Genomic DNA, 26,534 nt, shown 5'->3' on the forward strand with positions numbered 1-26,534 from the left:
CCCAACTGCCTTACCTGCAGTTTGCTTCCTAGAAGTAGAGGCTGCTCCATTATTTATTTTATTTTATTTTATTATTTCATAAAATTTATGCACCACTTAACTGTAGGAGAAAAAAGAAACCTCAAAAAGCAGTTTGCAAAATAGATGAAACAGTAAAATTATCAATAAGAAAAATTAACAGCAATAATATAAAACTTTCAGAAAGTTAAAATAACCACAGACTAAAAAGAGATTAAAAGCCACACCAACTTTTTAAACATCTGGGTGGGCTTATCTAAAGAAGGATGTTTTTAGTGGGCACTGAAAAGAGTGAAGGCGCCTTGACTGACATCAATAGGCAGGGAGTTCCAATGTGTAACGCTGCCAAATGTCAAGTTTCTACAAATGTAGAACAGGTATTCTGTGGCACCTGTAACAGGGCCAGTTCTGCCAACTGAAGCGGTCTAGTAGGCGCATATGATCTCGTAGATTATCCATGAGGGCAAATGAGGCACTGCTTGTACCAATCTGAGCCAGCTGCCACCAGCCTGCCTTCCTACTTACATGCAGCCCAGAGGGTGGCCCTGCCAGTCAGCATCCTCCTTTAGGTATGAGTGTTGCCCCTGAAGAACTCAGCTGGGGTGAAACTAGAATGAACTCTCTCCCTTGTCATTGGCTCTCTGGTGCCACCTACTGTCAGGCTCCCTGCTCCCCTGCCTACCAGCTTGTGGGCAAAGGTTATATTTAAACACAGGTCTTTTCCAGTTTAAACTCAGGTCTTTTCCAGGTTGCATTTGGAAGCCCATTTTGCTCCACCGATCCTGCTTCGAGATCAGCACAAACCTGATCTGGGAAGAGGCACAGAAGGACTGGATGGTCTTCAGGTGCATTTTAACATGTCTGTGTTTCTAAATTTATTCCTCCCAACGCTACAGCCTGCCACAAGATGTAGCATTAACACACTGAATTGTAGCTGGAAAATCTCGCCAAATATGCAAAGGAGGTATCTCAGAGCCGGCTTGGAATAAAAGCTTCCCGAGTGATAATTTCGTTCTTTTATCTGCGGGAGCGTTAAATGCAGGTCCCAAACAATACGAGCTCTGAGCGCCACGTCAAAAACCCTGAAAAGTTCTAATTGATAATAAATAATTCAGCTTCTCGCCCAGGCCCCAAATTTGTTGAAATCTTCGGCAGCAATCCAAGCAAACGACTTAAAGGAGATGAAGCCCCAAACCTTTCACAGTGGGGGGTGGGGGTGGGAATTGGCCAGATGAAAATTACAGCACCCTTTGAGCTCCCCAAGGCTCCAGAAGAGGGGTTGGCAAGGTTTACCAGCCATGGGCCGGATCATTCCTACAGAGATTGTCCGTGGGCTGGACTGACACAGTGCGATGCCAGAAATCGCGTCTGTGCATGTCTATGGCACCGGCAATCGCTTCTGCACATGCCCAGAGGCCAAAAATCGTGCCTGAGCAGAAGCAATTTTCAGCGTCTGGACATGCGCAGGCGTGATTTCTGGCGCCGCTTGGTGAGTCCCCGTGCCGCGCTGCGCTGGTTTAGTGCAGTGCGTGGGGGACTTGCCAAGCGGGCAGCTCAGTTCGAGGGTGGCTCCTGGGCTGGTAAAATGGTCTTCGTGGGCCACTTCCGGCCAATGGGCTGCATGTTGCCAACCCTTCCTCTAGAATCTTCACCTTATGACTGTGGAGACCAGCATTTGCCAGCCTGGTGCCCTCCAGATGTTTGAAACTATAATTCCCATCAGTCCCAGGTGATGTGATGCACAAGGTAATGGGAGCAGAACTGTAGCTCAGGGGCAGAGCACCAACCTTGCATGCAGAAGGTCGCAGGTTCAGTCTCCAATGGCATGCCAGCTTCCAACACATATAAAAACATAATAAAGCATTTAACATTAAAAAACTTCCCTATGCAGGGCTGCCTTCAGATGTCTTCTAAAGGTTGTACAGTCATACCTTGGATCCTGAACGCCTTGCGAGTCAAATGTTTTGGCTCCCAAATGCCGCAAACCCGGCAGTGAGTGTTCCGGTTTGCGAATGTTCTTTGGAACCCGAACGTCCGACGTGGCTTCCGATTGGCTGCAGGAGCTTCCTGCAGCCAATCGGAAGCTGTGCCTTGGTTTCCAAATGTTTTGGGAGGTGAACGGCCTTCCTGAACAGATTCCATTAGACTTCCAAGGTACCACTTATCTCCTTGGCTCAGGGGTCGCATAACTCCATACCCTCCAACATTTCTCTGAAAAAAATAGGGACGTCCTAAGGAAAAGCGTGACATTCCAGAATCAAATCAGAAACCAGGACTGTCCCTGGAAAATAGGGACACTTGGAGGGTCTGGGATTGAACCTGCGGCCTTCTGCACTCATAGCAGATACTATACCAGAGATTGTATCTGGGACCTTCTCCTGCATGCAAAGCAGATGCCCCACTAAGCTGCATTCCTTCACAAATGGGATCGTAGGAAGCAGCCTTACACAGAGCTAGACCACTGGTCCATCTATCTCAGTGTCCTCTACCCTGACTGGCAGCAGGCCTCCAGCCCATGGGTAGGCAACCTAAGCCCCGGGTGTCGGATCCGGCCCAATTGCCTTCTAAATCCGGCCCGTGGACAGTCCGGGAATCAGCATGTTTTTACATGAGCAGAATGTGTCTTTTTATTTAAAATGCACCTCTGGGTTATTTGTGGGGCCTGCCTGGCGTTTTGACATGAGTAGAATGTGTGCTTTTATTTAAAATGCATCTCTGGGTTAGTTGTGGGGCATAGGAATTTGTTCATTCCCCCCCCCCAAAAAAAAATATAGTCCAGCCCCTGACAAGGTCTGAGGGACAGTGGACCGGCCCCCTGCTGAAAAAGTTTGCTGACCCCTGCTCCAGCATTTCAGACAGGGGTCTCTTGCAGCTTCACCGGGAGATGAGGTTAGGGATAGAATTTGGGACTTTCTGTATGGAAGGCATACAGGCATATGGAAGACGCTCTTCCTCTGAACTGCACCTGTTCCCCAGCGTAGCTTGGTTGCCAGCACCACCACCCCTTGCCTGGCTCTCCAGCCTCTGGGAGTTGCTAGCACCATCCAAGGTATGATCGCTGGATGCAGAGAGACGGCTGCCTGGCGAACCTGGGCGTGTGAGAAGCAGATTACTGCATGGGCTCAGCAAAGAGGCTACGCAGCAGCCAGGGAGGAATTGCCAAGGTGAAGGCAGTTTAATAGGTTGCTGCTTACAGGCTTAGAGTGCTTTACAGGTGCCTTGTCTGGAAATATGACCAGCAGCTGCTAATTGCTTCTCTAACTGGCCAACCTCATCTGACATCTTCCTATTTTGGGAGCAGGGACCTGCCTTCCCCACGCAGCGAGAGGCAGACTCTCCTTCCTTCCATCCCTTCCACTTCCCCCTCTGAACACACTGCGGACAAGCAAAAAGTCAGTTTTTAAGGCAATGGCTTGTTTGAGACAAGAGAAACTCAACTTACGGGTTGCGAAGTAGGCTTGTTTCAACAGGCAGTAGTTACGACAAGCCACAGTTTAGGGTTGAACATGAGTCACTATGGTTTCTCTTCAAAGCACGGGATTTAGGTCTCAATGTTTTGCTTAAATGCTTTATAGGTTTCTTCTCGTTTGCTAATGCTATGTATGGACTTTTCACTTGTGGTTTCGCGGTTGTACCTTGCATGCCCCGCTTAGAGATTTTATTTATTGTACTTCATAAAATGCACACACCGCTTGATTGTTTTTTTAAAAAAACCTCCAAGCGGTTTACAAAAAAGATTTAAAAAAATTATCAATAAGAAAAAATAGCAACAATAATTTAAGTTTTGAGAAAGTTAAAACAGCAATAGATCAAAGCTCACAGCCACTTTCTAAATGCCTGGTTGGTCTTAATAGCTCATTTGGTTAGAGTGTGGTGCTGATAACAGCAAGGTTGCAGGTTCGATCCCTGTATGGGACAGCTGAATATTGCTGCATTGCAGAGGGTTGGACTAGATGATTCTCAGGGTCCCTTGCAACAATTCTATGATTCTATATTTTTAGCAGGTGCCCAAAAGAGTACAGTGGTACCTCTGGTTACGTTCTTAATTCGTTCCAGAGTTCTGTTGTTAACCTGAAACTGTTCTTAACCTGAAGCACCACTTTAGCTAATGGGGCCTCCCGCTGCGCCACCGCCGTGTGATTTCTGTTCTCATCCTGAAGCAAAGTTCTTAACCCAAGGTACTATTTCCGGGTTAGTGGAGTCTGTAACCTGAAGCGTATGTAACCTGAAATGTATGTAACCCGAGGTACCACTGTACAGTGAAGAAACCAGCCTGACGTCAATGGTTCCAAAGTTTAAGCGCTGCCACTCTATAACGTATTTATTTCTTGCAAAAGCTGAATAGGTATTACAGTATGTGGCATCTGTAACAGGGCCAGTTTCGCAGATCAGTGCCCTTTTCTGAGCTTTCCGCAGCTCTACAGATCCCAGATCCGCAGATCCCAGACTGGCCCCATAGTGCAGTCACCTGCTTTTTCTTCTGCTACACTGAAAATCCGGTGCAGCTTGTTTCACACACACACAAATGGGAAACCAAATAGCCCTCCCTTATTCTTCTCAGCTGAAATGTTGCACCTGATTAATTCGGGTTGTATAAATAGCCATCTCTGCGGCCCAGCAGCCGGCATCAAGGCCCCTGCTGTCTGGCGGAGAAGCCTCCCTGAGCTGTAATTAAAAACTTTACCCCTGAAAGGCTGTCGGGCTGAAGAAAGGAAGGAAACAGAGAGAAAGAGGAGAGGAACTGGTTCTCGGACGGACCTAACAATTATGCTCTTGATGAATTATTCAGGGTGGTTGCGGAGAGGGAGCGGGGCTGTAGAGATGGATTTCCCTCTGCCAGCATTAAACATGTGAGAAGAGGCTCAGATTTTAGCTGTCCAGAGAAAGGGTGCTTGCTGGGAGCTCAGTGGATCCAAAATCAGGTGCACGGCTTTTGTGAGATTACACGATGAGCATCGAAATCTGGATGGTGGAAGGCAATTTGGCCCAGGCCCAGTCCAGAGCGCCAGAACACAGTCCATAGCACAGCCTGCTACAAGCTCCCGCCCTCCAAAAGTTTTGGATTAGAACTCCTATCAGCTGGGGTTGGGTATGTTTAGCCTGGAGAAGAGGAGACAGATAGTCACTGCCTCCTGTGGGAGTGAGTTCCGTAGGTCAACTTTGAAGAACGATTTCCCCCTTTATCTGTCCTGAGCAGCTTCACTCAGTGGTACCTTGGGTTAAGAACTTAGTTCATTCTGGAGGTCCGTTCTTAACCTGAAACTGTTCTTAACCCGAGGTACCACTTTAGCTAATGGGGCCTCCTGCTGTCGCTGTGCCGCCACCACGCAATTTCTATTCTCATCCTGAAGCAAAGTTCTTAACCCGAGGTAATATTTCTGGGTTAGCTGGGTCTGTAACCTGAAGCGTCTGTAACCTGAAGTGTCTGTAACCCGAGGTACCACTGTATGTCAACCAGTTCCAGCGTAATGAGAGGGTTTTCTCTCCTTTATCGACATTCCCCACACGGCGCATCATTTTATAAACCTTGGTTTTACATCTTCTCCAGCACCATTCCTCACACCTTCCACAGTATCCTTGTTGTTGAGATGCAGCAAATGGGACTTGGGGGAGTCTTCCAAGAGGAAGGGCATTAACGCAAGAAGGGGGTTTACGGGAAGGTCAGGCCTTTCTCAGTGTAAGCCTGGGACATGGTGAGCACTTGGCCAGAGCCTGCACTAATTACTGCCCCTAACGAGGACACCAATTAGGAACAGCACTTGAACCAGCTTAGCTCGTTTCCTTCTTCTAAAGAGCAGAGCTGCTTCCAGGAGCAGCGGCAACCCTAGACTGAAAAGGGAGGCATTGTGAGGCTTGCAACCTCACCCCTGTCCGTGGAACAGTGTGGCAGAGTGGTTAGAGGGTCAGACTAGAACCTGAGAGGTTAAGGTAAAGGGACCCCTGACCATTAGGTCCAGTCGTGATTGACTCTGGGATTGTGGCGCTCATCTCACTTTATTGGCCGAGGGAGCCGGTGTACAGCTTCCGGGTCATGTGGCCAGCATGACTAAGCTGCTTCTGGCGAACCAGAGCAGCGCACAGAAACGCCGTTTACCTTCCTGCCAGAGCGGTACCTATTTATCTACTTGCACTTTGACATGCTTTCGAACTGCTAGGTTGGCAGGAGCAGGGACTGAGGAACGGGAGCTCACCCCGTCGTGCGATTTGAACCGCCGACCTTCTGATCGGCAAGCCATAGGCTCTGTGGTTTAACCCACAGCGCCACCTGCGTCCCAGAGACCTGAGAGGCCAGGGTTCAAATCTCCACCGAGCCATGAAGCTCACTGGGGGACCTTGGGCCTCTCAGCCTAACCTACCTCACAGGGCTCTGGTGAGGATGAAATACAGAGGAGAATTATTTCTTGAGGTCCTCGGAGGAAAAGTGGGATATAAATGGAACAATTAACAAATTATTTCGAAGACATTTCATCTTCGAGCCCTTCCAGACGCGGCAAGGGGAGCGGCTGGCAGATGTATTCTGGAACATTTTTGTTATTTCTATCATTTATTACATTCCTATCTTGTCTGTCCTCCAAGGTGGGTTAAAGACTTCTCATTTTATCCTTACAACAACCTTGCGAGGTAGGTTAGGCTGTGAGTGACTGGTCCCTGAGGTCACACCCAATATGCTTCATGGTTGAGTGGGGATTTGAACCCTGGTCTCCTAGTCCAACGCTCTAACCACTGCACCACAGTGACTCTTTGTTGCGGGGGCATGAATCTCAGAGACCTTGAATTAAAATAAATATTATTTAACTGAAGGTAGAAAAGGTGGGTGTTAGCATGGACTGAATTTTTAAATTAACCATTTCTTCCTTTTTTTAATGTAATCTGCAGATGGAAAATCAGACGTTTTCCCCGTTTTTGGTATCTTTTCCTAATGTTTCTTTTTCTTTCATATTTAATCTTCTCTCTCTCTCTCTCCTTTTTTTCTTCTTTCTTCTTTCCCTTTCTTTCTTTCTTTCTTTCTTTCTTTCTTTCTTCTGTTGCTCTCCTTTGTTCTTCTTCTTCTTTTTATTCTTTCTTTGGAGTCCTATGCCTGGGGCCTTTATGTTAAGGTCTAGAATATGTATACTCATCATGGGGGTGATAATCAATGGAGGACCCTGGGAAATGTGGGTCTTCCAGGGTGAGAGGCTGGGAGGGGAAAGGAAAGTTCCCAGGTGAGAGCTGGGAGGAGCTATTGTCCTTTGTGGGTGATAAGAGCGAAGAATTACTTTTAAGAGAGGACACCGTATTCTGCTCATTCAATTTGCATTTTTGTAGTTACCGTATTTTTCGCTCTATCGGACGCACTTTTTCCCCTCCAAAAATTAAGGGGAAATGTGTGTGCGTCCTATACAGTGAATGCAGGCTGCGCGGCTAAGCCCAAAGCCAGAACAGGAAGATGGAGCGCTGTGCAGCGCTCCGTCTCGCTGTGCAGCGCTCCGTCTCGCTGTGCAGCGCTCCGTCTCGCTGTGCAGCGCTCCATCTCACTGTTCTAGATTGCGGATGGCTGCGCAAAGCCTATGCAGGACAGCGGGATGCCTTCACCCCGCTGCCCTGCGGAGGCTACAAAGGCTGTACAAAGGTGGGGCCAAGGCTGCAACGCTTCCCCCCCCCACCAGCCCCACAAGCTCAGGGGGCAGCGGGAAGGTGGCACGCCACCTTTGCGCTGCTCCCTGACCTGGTCTTTGGGGCTGGCAGTGGGGGAAAGCAGGGCTTCCCCCCGCCAGCCCCAAAGAGCAGGTCGAAAGGAACCCAAAGCCTCCGGAGCCCAGTGGGAACTCCCGCTGGGCTCTGGAGGCTTCGGGTGAACGTACCTTGAACACACAGAATGCACCTGGTTTTAGAGGGGGAGAACAAGGAAAAAAAAATATTTTTTCCTATTCTCCCCCTCCTATGGTCCGGTGTGTCCTATGGTCCGGTGCGTCCTATAGAGCGAAAAATACGGTATAATATTACTGTATTAAAAAAATTTAATCTTAGCTCAAATACAACAACAGTGGCTCTCAGCTACAACGTATCAGTGACAAAACAACACAGCATTGGTGCTGGATTTAAACTGGACTGTCCACACAACTTTATTAGTTGCTATGCAATGTTTTCCCAACATTATTGCATCATTGCCACCTGCAGGGTCAATTCTTGCACTGCAGCACCGAAAACGGGCCCAAAAAGCAACAACCCAGGACATTTGTGGTATAAAAAGTGACAGGATTTCAGCAGGGAACTGCAAGAGACGCATCTGCTGCCAACGAAGCGGTTTGTCTGCCCCAAAACATTTGCAAACTGCATTAAAAGCAGGACCGCGTATAACCACCCTGACACCATCGCGAGTGCAAGTCATTGCGAAAGCGCGATTAGAAAAAGAGAGAGGATTGGTTTGGTGGATTTTGATTTGACGTTCCGTAGGGGGTCCTTAGAGACACCAAGTCTCAAGCCACGTGCCACGACAGAGCAACTGGCACACCACGTGAAGAGAAAAAAATCAAGCCGGGGTGAAGAGAAAGCAGAACTGGATGTATGGGTACATCTCCTGAGTGATTTGCTGTAGGTCGGAGGGCATTTCTGATGCTGCTACCATGGCATAGCTGTCAGCTTACAGATTTGAAAATAAGGGAGCAGCAGCCTTAAAAATAAGGGAGCAGCAGCCAAAATAAGGGATTTTTGGGGACACAGGCATGTTCAACTTCTGAGCCCCTCCAAGCCAAAGGCAGAAAGCCCAGCCAGCAGCCAAACAAAGCCTCAAGCGGTGGTTCCCACAGCACAGCAACCCGGCAAAGGGGATGCAGCAAGGAAAACCACCATCACCTCTCCGCTGGGAAGCGCTGAGCAAAGGTGAGTCCCCAGGCAACGCGGCCGATTTGATCGGCACAAGGCATGCAAGCTCCACCTCCCAGTCGTTCTTAGACTCCTTATTGGGTGAGCAACGCAGCCAAGCAACACAGTTGGAGCCTCCCTCCTCCCTGGCCGGCAGGGAGGGAGGCAGAGAAGCTGCTTCCTTTGAAACCCGGGAAATTTAAGGGACATCATCAGTAAGGGACAGCAGCGGGACACGGTGCTGGGATAAGGGACTTTCCTGCCAAATAAGGGACGGTTGACAGCTATGCATAGTGGTTTAGCAGCAACAGCAACAACACAAGAGCCTGCTGGATCAGGTCAATGGGCCATCTAGCCTACCATCCTTTTCTCACAGTGTCCGACTCCTCCTGCCTTAATTATATTGCTGAAACGAAGAGAGTTTGGATTGAGCGTTAAGCAATCTCCATTCAGTTTTGGCACTCCAAACCAGTTCCTGAGCTCAGAATTCCTGTGTCCTTTGCACCAGCCTCTGGTTGGTGGACTTGGGGGCTCTAGTTAAAAAACAAAGTAGGCCACACAAGCCTGAAACACACAATCAAATGTTCCTGTGAGCCTAATCCACCTACCCAGAGAGTAAGGTGCTCGTTGTGTCTCTGGATGAGTCACTGCTCAAGCTTGGCCTCCTTCCTTCCTTCCTTCCTGCCAACCTCAACTGAGCAGAGGTAACTAGCCTCTGTGGTTGTTCTGGGAGGTGTCTTCCATTCCTCCCTCAAAGGAGTATTCCTGCTGCCTCCCTGCATGATATGGGTTCCTCTGTAGATGGGGGCACCTTATATTTTTGCCTTTTTGGGTGGGAAACTGCCTCCACTTTTAATGTGGGGGGGGGGAGTGTGTTTCAGCTCTCAGATGTTTAGAGGGTATTTTGCTGGCCCGTCTCCATCTGCCATGTCTCTGGTAGAAGAGAGTTCAGAAGAATACCCCGCAGGGATCCCGATTCTTGACACAAAAGGAGGACAGGAGAAGTGCCTGCCTCGCCCATCCACAAAAAGCCAGAGTCCCGCTTAGCCTGAGAAAGAATCCTGCCTGCTTCTTTCTCTGGGAGTAATTGAGTTGAGCCCTTCTCCTCTGACCCTGGTGGGGCTAGCTAGACTCTCCAATTTCCACATGAAAGGAGCCCTCAGGGAAGAGGGGCTGTTGGGATGCGGGAGGAAGAGGCCCTTCCTCCTTTTCATATTCACAAGGAGGCCAGGAGGACTATAAATAAACTCTGCTCTGGAAACAAGAGCTTTTCCGTGGCTGCACCCAGGTGCGTGAAAGAGAATTGGTTGTTCTGTGCAGGAAAGAGCCATTGACACACACACACACACACACACACACACACACACACACACACACGTGTGTGTGTGTGTGTGTGTGTGTGTGTGTGTGTGTGTTTGAGAAAAAAGTTACCATACACTCCTGCAAGTGCAGAAATTTACCAGATATGCAATTGCAACTTAAATCATGATATGTATATTTCTTTAGGTGTGTGTGTGTGTGTGTGTGTTACATTTCATGATATAATTTTTTAAACTGAAAAATATGTGTATGCATGTTTGTGTGTGTATGTTTTGTTTTTCTTTTATAAATTATTAAAAGCATTTGCTGTTGATTATTTTAAAAAAATATTTGTATGCTACTATATCATTCATAACAGCTTATGTGTAATGTAGGACGCAGGTGGCGCTGTGGGTTAAAGCATCAGCGCCTAGGACTTGCCGATCGAAAGGTCGGCGGTTCGAATCCCTGTGCGGGGTGCGCTCCCGCTGCTCGGTCCCAGCGCCTGCCAACCTAGCAGTTCGAAAGCACCTCCGGGTGCAAGTAGATAAATAGGGAAGGTAAACGGCGTTTCCGTGTGCGGCTCTGGCTCACCAGAGCAGCGATGTCACGCTGGCCACGTGACCCGGAAGTGTCTCCGGACAGCGCTGGCCCCTGGCCTCTTGAGTGAGATGGGCGCACAACCCCAGAGTCTGTCAAGACTGGCCCGTACGGGCAGGGGTACCTTTACCTTTACCTTTACCTATATCATTCATATATATATATATATATATATGTTGGTTTTGGTGTCCTCGGGTGTCTTCCCGTGTAAAAGTTGGGGTGTCTAGGCGACGTTTCGACGAGGTCTCACTCGTCATCTTCAGGCTGGTGCTTTCGGCTTCTTGTTACTGGAACAGAGCGGGATCTCAATGTTTGAGTTCCTATAAATACTGTAGAGGGGGTGTGGTGTCTAGCCTCCAATGTTCTGGGCAGAGAGGAAGTTCCCAGGCTAGTGTGCCTTTTCTTCTTTTGTTCCTTAATTACTTGAGAGATACCTTGAGTGATTTCTTGAGTGATATCCTGAGTACCACTTAGGTGGGTCATTAGGTGTGGATTAGTTGCTAAAGTCTTTGTGTCTTGACCTCTTGAACTTTGTGAAGAGTTTTCCTGAGAAGATGGCTGTATTGTGTCTGGCTGACACAAGCCACAAAACCACAGCTCGCCCCTATACACGAAGCCAAGCCAAAGCACAACTAAGTGCAATACAGCCATCTTCTCAGGAAAACTCTTCACAAAGTTCAAGAGGTCAAGACACAAAGACTTTAGCAACTAATCCACACCTAATGACCCACCTAAGTGGTACTCAGGATATCACTCAAGAAATCACTCAAGGTATCTCTCAAGTAATTAAGGAACAAAAGAAGAAAAGGCACACTAGCCTGGGAACTTCCTCTCTGCCCAGAACATTGGAGGCTAGACACCACACCCCCTCTACAGTATTTATAGGAACTCAAACATTGAGATCCCGCTCTGTTCCAGTAACAAGAAGCCGAAAGCACCAGCCTGAAGATGACGAGTGAGACCTCGTCGAAACGTCGCCTAGACACCCCAACTTTTACACGGGAAGACACCCGAGGACACCAAAACCTGCATTCCTGTACCCGTGAAAATCTACGAAAGCAAATATATATATATATATATATATATATATATATATATATATATATATATCAAAGCAGATTAAAGCCATATAAGGAAATCATTAAAGACGTAAAAACTTGGTGTACAGTACTTTGCTTTTTAGCTTAAAAAGACTTCCAAGGAACAGATTTAAAAGTCAGTTCCTGCTTGTAATCTGAACGGCACAGCATAAAAGAAAAGGGCTACTGGGAGGGAGAAAACAAACACAGGCACTGGTTTTCTGTGACCAAGTTTTTATAATGACTAACCGGGATGGAAACAGTTCGAGGAGAACATAAAGTTACTGGCATGTTAGTAGAACCTTGCTGTGGAAAAAAAGAGATGTTTAAAATCATGTGATACGCACACCTCTTTATCTGTGGCGATTTACAAACAATTAAAAAGCATAAGGCAGGCTTTTCCAACCTGGAACCCTCCAGGTGTTTTGGACTACAACTAACATCATGCTATATATAAGAGCCAGTGTGGTGTAGTGGTTAAGAGCGGTGGACTCGTAATCTGGTGAACCAGGTTCGCTTCCCCGCTCCTCCACATGCAGCTGCTGGGTGACCTTGGGCCAGTCACACTTCTCTGAAGTCTCTCAGCCCCACTCACCTCACAGAGTGTTTGTTGTGGGGGAGGAAGGGAAAGGAGAATATTAGCTGCTTTGAGACTCCTTAGGGTAGTGATAAAGCGGGATATCAAATCTAAAAAAATCCTAAAAACTAAACTATACTAGCTGAAGCTGGTGGTAGTTATAGTATCAGCTTCAAATACAAGCAGTCCGTTCAAGGTCTTCTTCAGTCTTCCCAGTTCCTCTTCATTCCCAAACAATCGCACCCACCCGCAACCTCTTCATTCTCGTTGGCGCTTTAGGGCAGGGGTGTCAAACTCAAATTCATCGGGGGACGCATCAGCAGTTTGGTCACCCTCAAAGGGCCGGTTGTATCTGTAGGACTATGTGTCCACTCAATATAAAAACAAGTGGAGGTTTCCTGAATGCATGTAAAGTGGAGGTTTCCTGTGTAGAACGTCCAGCACCGCTAGAGGGCAGACGTTCTCTGTCTTGTAGGCTGCCGCGCATGTGCTGAAGAGGCGGATTTCTTGTGTAAAAAAAAAAAAGGGAGAATAAAAGGTGAAGGCTGGCGGCCGGCGGTGGCTACACGGGCCACATGACGAGGTCCGGCGGGCCAGATTCGGCCCGCAGACCTTGTGTTTGACACCCGGACTCGGACAGCCACCGCTGCTGCAGATATAAGTGTCAAGCCAACATTGCTTATCTTGGCACAGCCGACAGCAAGTGCCCCTGTACAGTCTTCTTCTTTGGCGATCACTCGTAGCCGAGTAAGATTGTCTTCTATAAACACAGTTTTAACAATGAATCTGTAAATGACTGTGGAGTCCAATTCTGGATCCACACATCCTTCCTCAGTGGGGACATTGGTTTCTGGACGGGAGTAGATCACGATGTGGATTTGCCAAGCGTGCCTTCCTCTTAGCACATTTCTCCCTTGCGTCCTGAGTTCAAGCATCTTCAAAGTCCATCACACCTTTGGTAAAGGCTGTTCTCCAATTGGAGCATTCGCAAGCCAGCGTTTCCCAGCTGTCAATGTTTATACTACATTTTTTTAGATTTGCCTTGAGAGAGTCTTTAAACCTCTTTTGTTGACCACCAGCATTACGCTTTCCATTTTTAAGTTTGGAATAGAGTAGTTGCTTTGGAAGACGATAAGGTGGGCCCTAAACTTTAAACCAGCATTCAAGTCTGGGGCACTTGAACCACTTGTTAGATCTTGCTGGGAAATCGTGCAAGAGTTTCTCTCCCGCACACCTCTGCCCTCAAGAGTTCATGTGCGCACTGCTCGCTTTGGCCGGCATTCCTGAAGCAGAGAGAAATGTACAGCGAGAAACGGGAGAGAGAAGGGAAGGAATTGTTTTCTGTTGAGCAGGCAAGGCCGCGTGATGTTACCTTTCCGCAAAAGGCGAAGAGGAAAAGAACAGCTTGTTCTCCTTATCTGTCAGAGGGGTAATCAGAGGAGAGAGAAGAAAACCCTGGAACGCGATTTGGATGGCCACATGTCAACAGGGCCTTTGTATGAGAGCTGGCAATAGCATCCGAGGGACTGTCCGTATTTCACAGGAGGGAATCCAGCGCATACCAGAACTTTGGGGTTGCGCATTTAAAGTGGGTTGAAGCGCTTTGTCTCACCCTAGCGCAACAAAACACTTTTTTTGTTTTTTAATTGCGGTTTGGAAAGCAGTGGGGAAATGCATTGAAAAGTGTGGGATGAATGAATGATGAAGAGGATGACGTGTAAACACTCTGCAAGCAAATCTGGACGAATGCAGATAAGTGGTCATTGTCATAAGAACGTAAATGTAAGAACAGCAGAAGAGCCCAATCAATCAGGCCAAAGGGTACCCATCTAGTTCAGCAGCCCTGTTCTCAAAGTGGTTATTCAAATGCTTGTGGGAAACCGGCAAACAGGACCCAAACATGAGGGCAGCCTCCTCTCCTGTGGCTACCAGCAGCTGGTACTAAAAAGCTTTTCTGCCTCCGACCATGGAAGCAGAGTATAGTCAATTGCGGCTAGTAGCCATCGATAAGGGACGTGGGTGACGCTGAGGGTTAAACCACAGAGCCTAGGATTTGCTGATCAGAAGGTCGGCGGTTCGAATCCCTGCGACGGGGTGAGCTCCCGTTGCTCGGTCCCAGCTCCTGCCGACCTAGCAGTTCGAAAGCACGTCAAAGTGCAAGTAGATAAATAGGTACCGCTCCGGCGGGAAGGTAAACGGCGTTTCTGTGCGCTGCTCTGGTTTCTCCAGAAGCGGCTTAGTCATGCTGGCCACATGACCCGGAAGCTGACTGCAGACAAACACTGGCTCCCTCGGCCTATAGAGCAAGATGAGCACACAACACCAGAGTCGGTCACGACTGGACCTAATGGTCAGGGGTCCCTTTACCCTTTACCTTAGCCATTGATAGCCCTATCCTCCATTCATTTGTTGACTCTATTTTAAAGTCGTTGTAAGAAAAACTGCTCCTTTTCACTTATCGGGTGTTCTGGAGCCTATATAGAGTCCTTAAGTGGGTTCCCTATCAGTAGGAGAAAACAGAGGCGAACCAGAGAATATTGAGAAGCAAAGCATCTAGTAAGCCTGATCTTTATTAAAGGAACTGTTGCAATAGGGTCCCCACTCATCACACACAAGAGGGAGAACCTTGAACAAGCCCTTATATAGACTTTTGAAACTGCCCACCCTGTTGCCCAAGACCACCCCCCTAATACAGCACACATACATCACAAAAGGAGGCCGTCTACAGCAGAGGAGGTGTCTGCCAGGATACCTGATAACAGTCACTGATTGCATTACCTGGACAGTCTGGCCATTCTTTTGTGATGAACTTTAGTTCACAAACTTTAGTTCGTGAATCCAGGTCACAGGCTCACCCTATTCATACACAAATACCCACTTAAGACAGGATTTGCAAGCAAAAAGGCAATGGGAAGTCTTTCTCCATTTGCCTCCCTTACTGCAGAGGAACATTTGAGGTCATTGGGAGAGTCAAAATGGCTTCATGGTTCATATATTTAGATATGTGTGCATTTATTAATATTTATTCTATATGTGAGACCTTAAAATTCTTATAACAAAGTCATTGAGGTTGGTGATCATCACTGCCTTCCGTGCATTGTTCAAAATAAGCCAGGCACATTTTGCACTTGCCTTGCCACGGGCCCTGACAACCCACGCTATGCCACCGCTTCATCTTGAGTTATGTGCCTGACTACGCATGGCTATCAAACTGCAGGTACTCTAGAAAAACATTGGAATGACCTCAGTAACTGCAGGCCAGCTTACCTGTTAAGACAGCTTGTAAACCACTTAACCTGCAAGACGCAGCCTGGGGATAACATTGGTTTCTTAATCACCATGGAGCAGCAGGAGCAGCAGTGCGGCCTAAAAGACCAGATGTTTTTGGACTGCAACTCCCATCAACCCCAGCCAGTACATCTGGATGATGCTGGGGCTGATGGGAGTTGTGGTCCAACAACATCTGGAGGGTGCCACGTTGGGAAAGACTGTAACAGACGCTGCTCTGCATGGACATATATATGAGCTCCCAAGATTCTTTGCAACCCAGAGGGGCAACATGGCCAGCAAGGCAGTTCAGAAAGGGTTCCCTGGAAGCGGAAGGTGCACAAGCTGCTGCTTTTATACCACAAATTTCAGGATAATGTGATCTATAAAGGGAGAGAAGGGACGCGGGTGGCACTGTGGGTTAAACCACAGAGCCTAGGACTTGCCAATCAGAAGGTCGGCGGTTCAAATCCCTGCGACGGGGTGAGCTCCCGTTGCTCGGTCCCTGCTCCTGCCAACCTAGCAGTTTGAAAGCACGTCAAAGTGTAAGTAGATAAATAGGTACCGCTCTGGCGGGAAGGTAAACGGCGTTTCCGTGTGCTGCTCTGGTTCGCCAGAAGCGGCTTAGTCATGCTGGCCACATGACCCGGAAGCTGGCCGGCTCCCCCGGCCAATAAAGCGAGATGAGCGCCGCAACCCCAGAGTCGGTCACGACTGGACCTAATGGTCAGGGGTCCCTTTACCTTTACCTTAAGGGAGAGAAAAGGCATATGGGTAGTTACTCTCATCAGACCAACCAAATGAACATCCCAGATGCTCAGAAGACATGACAGCTATACATGTCGGAGGACGCACACACAACATATGGTATAATGCTGTCCGTCCTTAATGCTGTCCGTCCTTCCTTCCAAGGAAACAAGAGGAAGGAGAAGGAATTCCCTGCCTACTGAACTGATACTGCACTGGGCTGCTAAGAGATCGCCAAACATCTCCCCCTCCCCCAGACCCCATAGCTGAACCCATCCCCCAGAGGCCCAGTTCCCAGGGTCTTCAACTGAAGATTTGCATAGTGCTTCCAGATCATTCCTAGAAGACAGGACAATGGCATTCCTCCCCACCCCCTGCCCTCCGCCTTGCGATGTAGATGGATGGGGGTCCCTGTAAAAAGAAGGGGAGGGGCAGGGCAAGATCTGAAGGGATGGAGGAGGCTGGAGACAGGCGAGAAAAGAATGGGGCAAATCTTCTCTTTTGTCCCATCATTGTCTCTGCTGCTGCTCTGCCAGTACTGGCCAGTGAACGTCTATGGATAGGAGGCAAGCAGGGGTTTTTTCAGTGTTGAAAGTGATGCAAGAGTTTGCAGCATCCAAGGGTGGACTGAACGGCCCAGAATTTGTCCCATTTCGCATGGGCACCAAGGCATAGGTCCCTTCCGTCTCACCTTCTGGGTAGATACTTAAAAAGAGGGGGGGGGGAGAACTGCGCACAGATAAAATCCACATTCTATGCAATTAAAATGCACCCTTAAAAACATGAAGAACATGGACTTCTCAATGCATTCATCTGCATAATACATGTTTCATAGGCATCTTCTTATATAAGACAGGACTTTTCAGAAACCATAAAAGGCCTCATTCCAAGTGAGAGCTGTGTTCAGATTCGCAAGCAAGTTCAGAAACAGAGGAACGTAAGACCACAAGAAGATGCCTTCAGCTGGATCAGGCCAGAGACCCATCTAGTCCAGCATCCTGTTCTCACAGTAGCCAACCTGATGCCTAACAGGGCATGCAGTGGGTGGAACTGGGTCTATACCGTCTTAGCTGTGAGTTCTGGAGGCGGGGCCCTGACTGACTCCAACTACGAAAGCTGAGGCTGCTGAAGAGGCCAGAGACCATCTTGTCTCTTAGTGCAGACTCAAGTCATTGAGCCTGAGCTTCTACAGACACAGCCCTCCCAGCAGAAGCATGTACCTGTATGTTCTATGCTTATGATATGTTATTCGCTTGATAATTATGCTGCTTTACACGTGCATTTTATATTTAACTTTGTTTAGTAATGTTTCCCATATGTGGGTTAACTTTGCTGTGTTAAATTGTGCATTCTGTAGCTGACCTCCTTTGTAATGTTATATCCTGAAAACTTTTAAGATCATGTTTTAGTTTCCCGTTGCTTTGAATGTATAATTTATATTTTACTTTCTTCAATAATGTTTAAACTGCTTTGAGATTCCCCCCCCCCCCCGTAAAAATATAAAGTGATATAGAAAAGGAATGAATAATAATAATAATTTAAAGGCATAGTGTGTACACAGACTATATACATATCCTCTTCTGGAGGGGCCACCTTCAAATAGTTGAAGGAACGTCACATGGAAGATGGAGCAAGCTTGTTTTTACTGCTGTTCTAGAGAACAGGACCTGAACCAGTGGATTCAAGTGACAAGAAAGGAGATTCCAACTAAAGACTAGGAAGAACTTTCTAAGAGCTGTTGGGCAGCAGAATGGACCACCTTGGAAGGTGGTGGAATCTCCTTCATTGGAGGTTTTTAAACAGAGACAGGATGACCATCTATCAGGGAATCTTGAGCTGTGATTCCTGCATTGCAGGGGGTTGGACTAGATGACCCTAGGGGTCTCTTCTAACTCTTACCATTCTCTGTTTCCACCCGCTACGAAATGTATTCAGAGCCACATTCTTTCCCTCAAAGATTCTGCATGCTGTAGTTTTATCTCTCACCAGTGGGAGCTGGTGCCCACTGGGAGCCCAACAGTAGGTGGCGCCAGAGCCAACTCAGTTCTGGTTTTCTTCCCATCCCTGCTGAGTTCTGCAAGGGCAACACAGAGACTAAGGAGGAGGAAGGTGGTCGCTAGTGGCACCTGCTTCATCAGTAAGAAGGCAGACAAGTAAAAGGCTGAGGCTGGTGGGGGCAGTGCCTCACAAAACCAGCCTCCACTGCTTCTTAGTTCCCAGCAAGCCTTAAGGAACTACAGTTCCCAGAATTCTTGGCTGGCTGGAAAGGAATGTGCTTTAAAAGGTATAGTGTGTTTAATTAATAAAATGCATCTGAAGTCCTTTGGGGTCCCAGGGCCTAATTTGTGGTGGATTTGCAGGGAAGGGATTTTATTTATTCCTTTAAGACATTGGCATGTCTCCAAGGAGATCAGGGTTGTATTCATGGGGTCTATCCCATTTTATCCGCACAATGACCTTGTAAATTACATGATTAGAGTGGATCTACATTCCCGCCTAGAAAATGCATGTTTTGAGATGTGAAACAGTCGCCTGGACATCCCATCTCCAGGGTCAGCCACCGGTAGAAAGCTCAGCCTGCCGCCCCGTGGAACTGTCAAGTACTACCAATGATTTATCCACCTTTCAGGACTTGATGGCGGTTTCTCCAGAGCTGTTCGCCTAAAATGTTAGCAATGCCTTGTTTGTTATGTTAGGCCAGTGGAGGGAAGCCACTGAGCACGGAATGTGGCCCTCCACATCTCTCTGTCTTGCCTGCTGCACTCTCCCCAGCTAAACCCCTCACTGACCCTGCCCTACACCTTTCTCGAGTGATGTTATCTCCCTTGCTTGCCTGGTGGACAGATGAGGTGGAAAAAACCCCCAGCTTTTGTGTGGATGGAATATAAGATTCTTGTAAAAGCCACCTTTGTGGCTCTACCCACCTTTGAGCATAAGATCTCTGCTGGATCAGACCCGAGGATCAGACCCACACAATTTTTTAATTTGAAGAATACAGCACCAGGCCCAGCAGTGCAAGACACTATGATGGGGAGGTTTGGCCGCTGGACAACAGGGTGGGAGGCCTGATCGTTTAAAGGAAAGCCTGGCCAAACTGGGATGCATCTGTTTGTATGTGGACGTGCAAGAAACTGCTTTTTCCTGAGTCACACCAATGGATCATCTAGCTCAGTAAAGGTAAAGGGACCCCTGACCATTAGGTCCAATCGTGACCGACTCTGGGATTGCGGTGCTCATCTCACTTTATTGGCCGAGGGAGCCGGCGTACAGCTTCTGGGTCATGTGGCCAGCATGACTAAGCCGCTTCTGGCGAACCAGAGCAGCGCACGGAAACGCCGTTTATCTTCCCGCCAGAGTGGTACCTATTTATCTATTTGCACATCTAGCTCAGTACTGTCTGGCAAATACTGTCTGGCAGTGGCTCTTTCAGATGAGAGTCTCTCCCAGTCCTACCTGGAGATGCAATTGGGGATCAAACGTGGAGTCTTCTGCAGGCAGGGCAGATGCTCTACCACCAAACTGTAGCCCCTCCCTTACAGGAATTTGTCTAACCCCCTTTTAAAATTAACCAAATTGGTGGCCATCATACCACTGTTGTCAAGTGGAAACTGCCAGCCCCAAGAGAGGAGAAAACAAGAGATGTACACAGATGGGCATCTTGGTCCTCCTACCTATGCCCATCTTACAGGTGATTTTAATAGCCTAACTATAATCATTTATACTCAGAAATAAGTGGTCCTCCTGCTTAATCCAATGTGGTTTATATACCTAGGTAAGCATGGCTACAAAGTGTTACTTACTACATTCAGTCTAACAGACAAGCCTCCACTGCTGAAATGGTTTTCAGAGCCCAATGTATATTTCCTTTTCCACAAGCCTGTTTTTCCTCTTCTACTCACAAGCCATGCTCCAGGTCTGTATTGAGGATCCGCTTTAATCTTTCCAGGCTCTCAAAACCCAGGATCTATTACTCCTATAAGCTAGGAGGAGCTCTTCTCTGTATTCTTTGGTCAGGGGTCACACCAGCAGTAAATATCCAGGAAACTAGGTTTACACAGCAGCTCCACACCTAAAGCACATGACTTCCTCTCCCCAAGAATCCTGGGAACTGTAGTCTCACAGAGCTGCAATCCTCAGCAACTTTATCAAACTACAGTTCCCAGGATCATAAAAATTAATATATTCAGTGACCTCAATAGCACCTCCAGCAAGCTTTTGGGGTAATTTGGTTTTCTTTTTTAAAATAATTTTTATTAAATTTTCCATTTTACAATTTCAAATACTTATTTTACATCCTTGAACTATCAGTGACTTCCCTTCTTCTCTTTCCATGGTTCATTTTACATACCTTAAACCCCTGCATATTTTGTAAAAACAATACCAATCAGCTTTCCATTATTGCATCCTTCAAAACTTATTTATTTTACACTGTTGAATTTATCTTAATGCTGCCAACGTTTTCAGCTATGTACAATTATTTTCCATATAGTCAATAAACGTTTTCCAATCTTCTTAAAACAGATGGTCTTCTTGTTCTCTTATTCGATATGTTAAGTCTGCAAGCTGCACATATTCTGTCAACTTAACTTGCCACACTTCTTTGGTTGGGACCTCGCTCGTTTTCCATTATTCGGCTAACAAAACACGGGCTGCAGTTGTTGCATACATAAATAACCTTATCTCAATTGAGATTTAGGTAGGTAGCTGTGTTGGTCTGACGCAGTCAAAATAAATAAAAAAATTGTCCAGTAGCACCTTAGAGACCAACTAAGTTTGTTCTGGGTATAAGCTTTTGTGTGCATAACAGAACAATCCTAACTCTAGAAAGTTGGCAGAATTTATGATGACATAGATCACACCAGCTTAAGTTGTCCCTGTTCCAGACTCTGCTCAGGATCAAGTTAGAGGAATTCAACTTTCACCACCCTTTCTGCCGGCTGTGTTCCACTGGGTTGCTAGGTCATGGTAAGCACACGAAAGCTTATACCCAGAACAAACTTAGTTGGTCTCTAAGGTGCTACTGGACAATTTTTTTACTTATCTCATTTGGTAATTTGGTTTTCCATTTAGTAATATTTCCATTTGGTAATTAAGCTGTATGGATAATTCTGAACAGAACTAATTGCAAATTGTTCGCCTGATCCTCAGGAACATCAGTGTGCCACCCACAAATCCCCCATTCAAAAGTACCTCTGCGGCTGAAGCAAGGCCACCAGGTCAGATCTGTCCAGCTCCCAATGGCAATCTGAAGCCTGCTTTTGCCCAGTTTGCACTTTTAAAAGTTAAAATCTCCAAACCAAACAACAAAACTCTTTCCTCCCCACACACATCAGATAACAACTGAATCAGAAACAACAGGCAGAAAACACAACCCTAAACAATCTATTAAATTAAATGGGGAATTCAAGCGGATTTAGGATGGCAGCCTAAAATTCTAGATTCCTTCATTGATATAAACCAGCAGCTCCCATGTCTGCCCCAAGCAGCCCGGAAGTCAGTCCTATGCGCGTGAGTCTATTCCTTACAAGTCTATGTTGGGGGCACGCCCCCTGCGGTGCGTCTCCCATCGCTCTCCTTGGTGCTGACGTCATTAGCAAGCGCCCGCTCTCCGTCTCCTTACATCCGCTTCCGGCACCGAGAGAGCGACCGAAGCCTTCCAGTCGAGAAGCGGCGGCGACATGGCGACAGCGGCAGCGGTCGTGCTTGGGAAGGCCTCCCGGCAGCTGGTGGCTCCAACTCCGCGGGCCGGGCTGAAGCGGCTCCTCTCGGCGGCAGCGGCGTCGGGCCACGGCGAGGCCGGGTCCAGTAAGTGGGGCCTGTGACCGGGTGACCTTGCGGGGAAGAGGGCGGTCCTGCCGGCGCCGCCAAGGAGCAGAGCGGGGCGGGGTTGGGAGGTGGACAGGCCGCCTCTGGGCACCGAACAAAGGAAGCTGCCTAATGCCGAGCCATGTCTCTGGTCCATTTGGTTTGGTACTGTCTACACGTACTGGCAGCAGCTCTTCTGGGTTCCAGGCTGGGAATCTATTCCCAACCTTATGCAGAGAGCTGGTTACAGGTACAGTAGGGAGCCGTGTTGGTGGAGACTCTTGAGAGTCCCATGGACTGCAAGACGATCAAACCTATCCATTCTGAAGGAAACAAGCCCTGAGTGCTCACTGGAAGGACAGATCCTGGAGCTGAGGCTCCAATACTTTGGCCACCTCATGAGAAGAGAAGACTCCCTGGAAAAGACCCTGATGCTGGGAAAGATGGAGGGCACAAGGAGAAGGGGATGACAGAGGATGAGATGGTTGGACAGTGTTCTCGAAGCTACCAGCATGAGTTTGACCAAACTGCAGGAGGCAGTGGAAGACAGGAGAGCCTGGTGTGCTCTGGTCCAGGGGGTCACGAAGAGTCAGACACGACTAAACAACAACAAAGCTGTGTTGGTCTGCCTTAGTTGAAACAAAAAAGTAATAATTTAAAAAAATCCTTCTAGTAGCAGCTTAGAGACCAACTAAGTTAGTTATTGGTATGAGCTTTCGAAAGCTCATACCAATAACTAACTTAGTTAGTCTCTAAGGTTGCTACTGGAAGGATTTTTTTATTTTATTTATTTTATTTTGTTTCAACTTATGCAGAGATGTCATTGAGGATGGAACCTGGAGCTTTCTGCATGCAAAGCAAGTGCTCGACCACTGAGTGACAGCGCTTCCCCAAAAGGATCATAGGAAGCTGCCTTATACCAAGTCGGGCCATTGGTCCATCTAGCCAAGCATTGCCTACACGGACTGGCAGCATCTCTCCAGGGTTTCAAGAAGGGAGTCTTTCCCAGCCATATCTGGAGATAGGATTCAATCCTTATTTGGGATGGAACCTAGGACCTTTTCTATGTAAAGCTGTTGCCCTGCCACTGGCCTACGTTCTTTCTGGTGGCCACTAAATAGGGCCTCCATGGTCCGAAGCAGTCTACCAGTTGCTTAGTGCTGGCAATGGAGAAGGACTGCTCTTGTGATTTGCTGCTCCCTGTAGGAGGCAGGGGAGAGCTGAGTTGGCAGAGTTAACGGGCTGCAGGAATCAAGAGCATTGGCTGGCTTCACGGTTTTTCCCATAAATGTGATTTTTGCATAGTGGACACACACACTGATTTGCGATATTTTGCCAGGTCAGAAATTATGAAACCGATATCACAATATGGACTTCAAACCAGTTTTGGATTATATATTGATATATCACCCAGTCCTAGCTGCTAGATCAGACCAAAGGCCCACCCTGCCCAGCAACATCTGGAGGGCACAAGGTTGAGGAGCCTGGTTTAGGCAAGTCAGTGAAGGATAGGGCTATTAATGATTACCAGCTCTGGTTGCTATTCCCCAGTATTGGAGGCAATATAGCTCTGAATAATGATTGCTGGGGGTGAGCATTGTACTCTGGTCCTGCTTTCGGGCTTCTCAGAGAAATCTAGTTGGTTACTTTGAGAACACAATGCCCACTGCCGCCAACCATAAGTGCCTGCAAACTGTTCTGAAACACACTGCTTCAGTTATTGGCCAGTTGAGAGGAGGGATCCCACTATAAAGAAGCTGATATTCAGGGATTAATTGTATCAGTCCTATGCTTTTTTTCCCCTTTGCAAAAAAACAGGGCAACCAATCAGTTTCTGCTTGTGTGTGAATTCTTTCCATTAGCTCGCATGTGGAAGATCCTGTCCTTCGTGGTTGCTTTGCCTGGAGTTGCTGTGTGTATGCTGAACTGCTACCTGAAGTCTCAGCAGGAACATGAAAGGCCAGAGTTCATTCCTTATGCCCATCTGCGCCTCCGGACCAAGGTATTGGACTCAAACCTGTCCACAAGCAAGTTTTGTTCTTTATTTATTTGGACCACTTAACAAGGAGATGGCACCAAACTGGATGATGATGCCTTAAGAGCTTTCCAAATCAGTGCAGTTTGGAAAGGTTCAGCCCTACATCTGGATGCAAAGCTGCATCCCATGGTATCTAAACATGCTATTCCTCCACCTCTGGATCCGTCATGCCAGATAGGTTGATGAGGAGATCTCAAGAGGTATCCAAATGCATAAAGAACATGCAGGCCGAAAAGCCACTTTCCAAAATTATATAGTAGGGAAAGGTAGTAAATGTTAGTGCAAAAGCTGTATTTCATTAAAAAAGGTAGCTGAAAAAACAGTAGTGTTAAAGATCAACTTAAAAAGCGAAGATCCCACCAGCCTGAGATGTGCCCAGCCCTTCACACTGCCCTTCACCCCATAGCCAGTGCCGTTTTAGTCCCACTTTATTTTATTTTGTTATCTATTTTTTATTTTGCACAAAAACATTTTTAACCTGCATTTGAAATATATGTGCGTTTTGTTTTTTCTAAATGTCCCAATAGCTACTAAAATGGCCCTGTTGGATCATTGCCTGTGGCCCACCCACGTGACTTTGTCCCAGCCACTGGTCTGAATGAAATAGGGTGTGATATACATACCTAAAGATATAAAGAGCTCTAATTTCCATCATGGCTGCTTTAGTTGAGATTCCTACATTGCAGGAGGTTGGGCTAGAAAAATGACCCTGAGACTCTTTCAGCTCCATGATTCTATGAATCTACAATTCTATACAGTTGTCATTTTAAGCATTAAGTTTAACTCAGTCATCCCCAACCTGATGCCCTCCAGACGGTCTAATGACCACGGCTAAGAGGAATCTTCTAGGAGTGGCTCCCAAGCTCTGGGATAGGCTACCATGTTCAGTGTGGCCAATTCAGGGAGTGGTGTTGACTGAAAGAACTGTTCTCATTTATAATTTAGTGTCAGCTCTGTCTTTTGTCTCCTGGTTTTGCTGGTAGTTTGTATTCAATTATAATCTGCTTTGAGTCACCAGTAACTCTGAAACTACTGTTTCAAGTTGTCCCTGCTCTGTAGCAGTGACTTCTGATTTAGCCTGATGTTTGGTTCTAATTTGTGCTTTTCAAGCATCATTTTCAGAATAATTGTTTTTTTAAATAATCTACCGCGCCTTTTTCATTTATAAGCTGTTATAAGTCGTTGAATTCCTGCTCTGTAGCTTGCTAAAAACTTCAATCTCTTCTTTCTATAGCCCTTCCCATGGGGTGATGGAAACCATACTTTCTTCCACAACCCCCATGTTAACGCTCTGCCAACTGGCTATGAAGATGACCATTAAGCAACTGCATCATGCCAGCCATGTGGACCATTTAAGGTAGCTGGACCAAGACCCACGTTGGGACCAGCAATGCTCTCCATTCCTTATACTATGAAATGATGAAGTTCTGACCTCTAGCAGAATGTATTGTTTGTTCCAGAGGTCACATTAAAAAGAAAAACACTTTCAACCAAGTTTTTCTGTGATTTTCCTTAACTATCCTGTTACAATTTTGGTTTAAGACAACTTAAACAGCAGCGTCTGTCCAGGAAAGCACAGCGATTAAAGGTTTTTTGGGGAGGGGAGGGAAAATGGGAACATGAACCATTGTATGGTTTCCTTATTATCTTTTCATGTTTGAGCAGATTATGTTCTGAAATGAAGTGATAAATTTTCTCTGTAGTGTGCAAAGGGGTGACAAAAGCAGAGAACAGCCTCCCCCAATCAGGTGCCATCGCAACTTTTGGTTACAGTGCTCAGCCGGCGCTAAACTAGTCAACCAGTGATTTTAAAACAAATGAATTTCTATCTTGCAGTAACAGCTTCATTTTTTTCAAAGACATCTGTTGCTTGCATTCTGATTCTTAACCACTGTATTTCTTATGCATTAGTTTAGATTAAAATTTTCATGGAAGTAAACCTTATTATTTTTGCAACCCAAAGCACATTCTTATCCAGCTTATATCTACATATATATTTGGCGTGTGTGGTGTTAGGGGAGGGCTAGTATCTCCGGTGAAGGAGCCCAGGGTTCTCCTAGATGGTGGGTTTATGCCCTAACCACAACTTCCAATACTGAGGAGGGCTAAATACTTAAGATTATTTAACAAATGAATTGGTAATTAGTGGAATTTTATATAGTGCTCTATATGTTGTTGTTGTTGTTTAGTCGTGTCCGACTCTTCGTGACCCCATGGACCAGAGCACGCCAGGCACTTCTGTCTTCCACTGCCTCCCGCAGTT

The 26,534-nt window shown here is 47.0% G+C and overlaps 1 protein-coding gene across 1 annotated transcript; it reads left to right on the forward strand.

Annotated features, from left to right (window-relative positions):
• Positions 1–22,022: 22,022 nt before the first annotated feature.
• Positions 22,023–25,765, forward strand: COX6A1 (cytochrome c oxidase subunit 6A1). The gene is made up of 3 exons (XM_083717811.1): positions 22,023–22,233; positions 24,096–24,235; positions 25,506–25,765. Exons 1-3 carry the CDS (start codon positions 22,107–22,109, stop codon positions 25,590–25,592), a joined length of 354 nt encoding a protein of 117 aa, XP_083573937.1. The 5' UTR covers positions 22,023–22,106; the 3' UTR covers positions 25,593–25,765.
• The last annotated feature ends 769 nt before the right edge of the window (positions 25,766–26,534 follow it).

The sequence above is a fragment of the Podarcis gaigeae genome, assembly GCF_964106915.1.
Source record: "Podarcis gaigeae genome assembly, chromosome: 16".
Classification (NCBI taxonomy): Eukaryota; Metazoa; Chordata; class Lepidosauria; order Squamata; family Lacertidae; genus Podarcis; species Podarcis gaigeae.

Bases quoted from the DNA above. Each gene is read 5' to 3' on its own strand.
- COX6A1 (XM_083717811.1), top strand. From the start codon at position 22,107: ATGGCGACAGCGGCAGCGGTCGTGCTTGGGAAGGCCTCCCGGCAGCTG. The intron at 22,234-24,095 runs GTAAGTGGGGCC...TCTTTCCATTAG, and splicing joins CCACGGCGAGGCCGGGTCCA to CTCGCATGTGGAAGATCCTG. The intron at 24,236-25,505 runs GTATTGGACTCA...TTCTTTCTATAG, and splicing joins ATCTGCGCCTCCGGACCAAG to CCCTTCCCATGGGGTGATGG.